The sequence below is a fragment of the Chiloscyllium plagiosum genome, unplaced genomic scaffold (genome assembly GCF_004010195.1).
Source record: "Chiloscyllium plagiosum isolate BGI_BamShark_2017 unplaced genomic scaffold, ASM401019v2 scaf_9291, whole genome shotgun sequence".
NCBI classification, from domain to species: domain Eukaryota; kingdom Metazoa; phylum Chordata; class Chondrichthyes; order Orectolobiformes; family Hemiscylliidae; genus Chiloscyllium; species Chiloscyllium plagiosum.
In genome coordinates, this window is record NW_025214550.1 from 23653 (window position 1) to 26199 (window position 2547).

Here is a 2547-nt window from a genome sequence, read left to right on the forward strand (position 1 = left end):
TATCTACATTCAGGTGAAAGCTCTATATTAGTTTTAAAACACAGGCTTTTACTCCTTTGTAAGGAGTAAAAACCCTTCCTATAGTCTCCCTGAGTCACTCGGTGGGACCTGACCAGACATTTCATCTCCCTCAGGGATCCAGCCTCCTAATCAGAGCTGAGGAGACTCAGCCCTCTTCCCTACCCAACCCCCTCCCAACTCTACCATTGGTCTCCCTTTACCCAGCCCCCATTCTATTTCCTGTAACCCCCGGGGGAAGCAGTTGAATCATCTTCTTCAATCAAACTCATTAATGATGTCGCTCAATTTGAGGGAAGAGGCGATTGGGACGGGCACTGTAAGGATGCCCCCCTTATGTTCTTTATTGTTTCCTCCCTTCCCCACTCACTCCTTCCTTCCCTCCCACCACCCCTCGCTCCGCTACTCCTCTCACTCACTAACCCTCACTTCCCTCCCCCTTTCTCCCTCCCTGCTTCATTTACAAGGATGTTGCCAGGGTTGGTGGATCTGAGCTACAGGGAGAGGCTGAACAGGCTGGGGCTGTTTTCCCTGGAGCGTCGGAGGCTGAGGGGTGACCTTATAGAGGGGCAGGTGGGACTAGATTGGGTTGGGATATCTGGGTCAGCATGGACGGGTTGGGCCGAAGGGTCTGTTTCCATGCTGTACATCTATAATCCAATCCTCCTCCTCTCCCTCTGCCTCTGTCAATCTATCCCTCTTTCTTTCCCTCTGTCCCTCCATCTCTTTCTCCCTCCCTCCGCCAATCCATCCCTCCCTCCCTTCCCTCAGGTACAGGTCACTGACGTGGAGTATACACAGGGAGATTTCAAAGAGACACCAATGTGAACAAACTCAATTGTGCTCAGCTTTAATTACACAGGGAGCCTTGCTACAAATAATTAACTACATTTTTAAGTTAAGAAACTAAAGACCCAACTAAAATAATTAATATCTAGCCCTACAGCCACAGTCTGTTCAGAGTCCGGGCCCCCTCCACCGTCCCCAGTGAAGGGGGAGGGGGATATCTCCTGAGAGTTGCCTCAGATGCTCCTGGTCGAGATCCTGCTGAAGACGGGGAGACGCTTTGCCGAGTCCAGGGCAGCGGGGGCCTCAGAGGCGCCAGCAGGATGGGCCCGAGCATCCAGGCTGGGACTCCGGTGTCCGGGGGGACAGTCCACTTCCCTGGGGGACCGGAGGCCAGAAGACCTGGGTGGCGAGGTGGGGCCAGAGCCCTCCAGAGCTCGCAGTTTCTGTGCGAGCGGCACCAGGAGCTTGGCGATACCGGTGCCACCGGCAGGAGAGGTGTTGTTGTTGTGGTGATGACAGTCAGAGGTGCTACCTGCAGGAGAGGTGTTGTTGTTGTGCAGACAGCAGGACATGGCGGTACTACCTGCAGGAGAGGTATTGTTGTTATAGACACAGCAGGACGTGGCGGCGCTGCCTGTAGGAGAGGTGTTGTTGTTGTAGACACAGCAGGACGTGGCGGCACTGCCTGCAGGAGAGGTGTTGTTGTTGTAGAGACAGCAGGAGGCGACGCCAGCAGCAGGAGAGGTGTTGTTGTTGGCGGAGGTGGCGCCAGCAGCGGGAGAAGTGTTGTTGTTGTAGACACAGCAGGAGTTGGCGCCAGCCGCAGGAGAGGTGTTGTTGTTGTAGAGACAGCAGGAGGTGGCGCCAGAAGCGGGAGAGGTGTTGTTGTTGTAGAGACAGCAGGAGGCGGCACCAGCAGCGGGAGAGGTGTTGTTGTTGGCAGAGGCAGCGGGCTCGGAGCTGGGGTGGGCCGGGCTCCCGGGGAAGTGCTCGGGGCTGTCAGAGGCAGATGAGGAGCAGACTCCATCTGAAGCCGGGGAGTGGGCTCGGCTGTACCAGGGAACTTGTCGGGGCACTGGCATCCGGCGCTCTCCTTCATCATGAATGAAATGACAGCGGTTCTCATAGGGACAGAAGCCGAGGGAGTGGAAGGTGCGGCAGTACTCTGTCTTGTACTTGGGGTGACGAGGTAACAGCCTCAGTTCATGCAGACCGTGAGCAAACTGACAGCGTTCACCGTATTTACAGCAGCCGGAGTCGGCAAAGCGGTGGCACAGCTCGGTCTTATAGAGATGTGGGTAAGTGCGGAACCCTCCCGGGCTCAGCTCCGGGAAACAACACCGAACTCCCTGGAACGGAGTCGTGTCCCAGCACGGGGGGAAACACAGCAGCACATTACCACCTGGGTAGCTCTGTCACACAGAGAGAGACAGAGTAAAATACAGAGAGAGAGAGAGATTACAGAGAGAACAAAATACTGTGTAAGTAGGATTGCAGAGAGAATAAATTACTGTGTGTGTAACAGAGATTACAGAGAGAATAAAATATTGTGTGTAACAGAGATTACAGAGAGACTAAAATACTGTGTGTAACAGAGAATAAAATACTGTGTTACAGAGATTACAGAGAATAAAATACTGTATAACAGAGAATAAAATACTGTGTAACAGAAATTACAGAGAGAATATACTTTGTGTAACAGAGATTACAGAGAATAAAATACTGTGTGTAACAGAGAAT

The 2547-nt window shown here is 53.0% G+C and overlaps 1 protein-coding gene across 1 annotated transcript; it reads right to left on the reverse strand.

Annotated features, from left to right (window-relative positions):
* Positions 1–827: 827 nt before the first annotated feature.
* On the reverse strand, positions 828–2222 carry LOC122547934 (mRNA decay activator protein ZFP36L2-like; the record flags this gene model as incomplete). Its single annotated transcript, XM_043686492.1, has 1 exon — positions 828–2222. A coding segment is annotated over one exon (1182 nt), but the record flags the coding sequence as incomplete, so codon positions are not given.
* Positions 2223–2547: the final 325 nt, after the last annotated feature.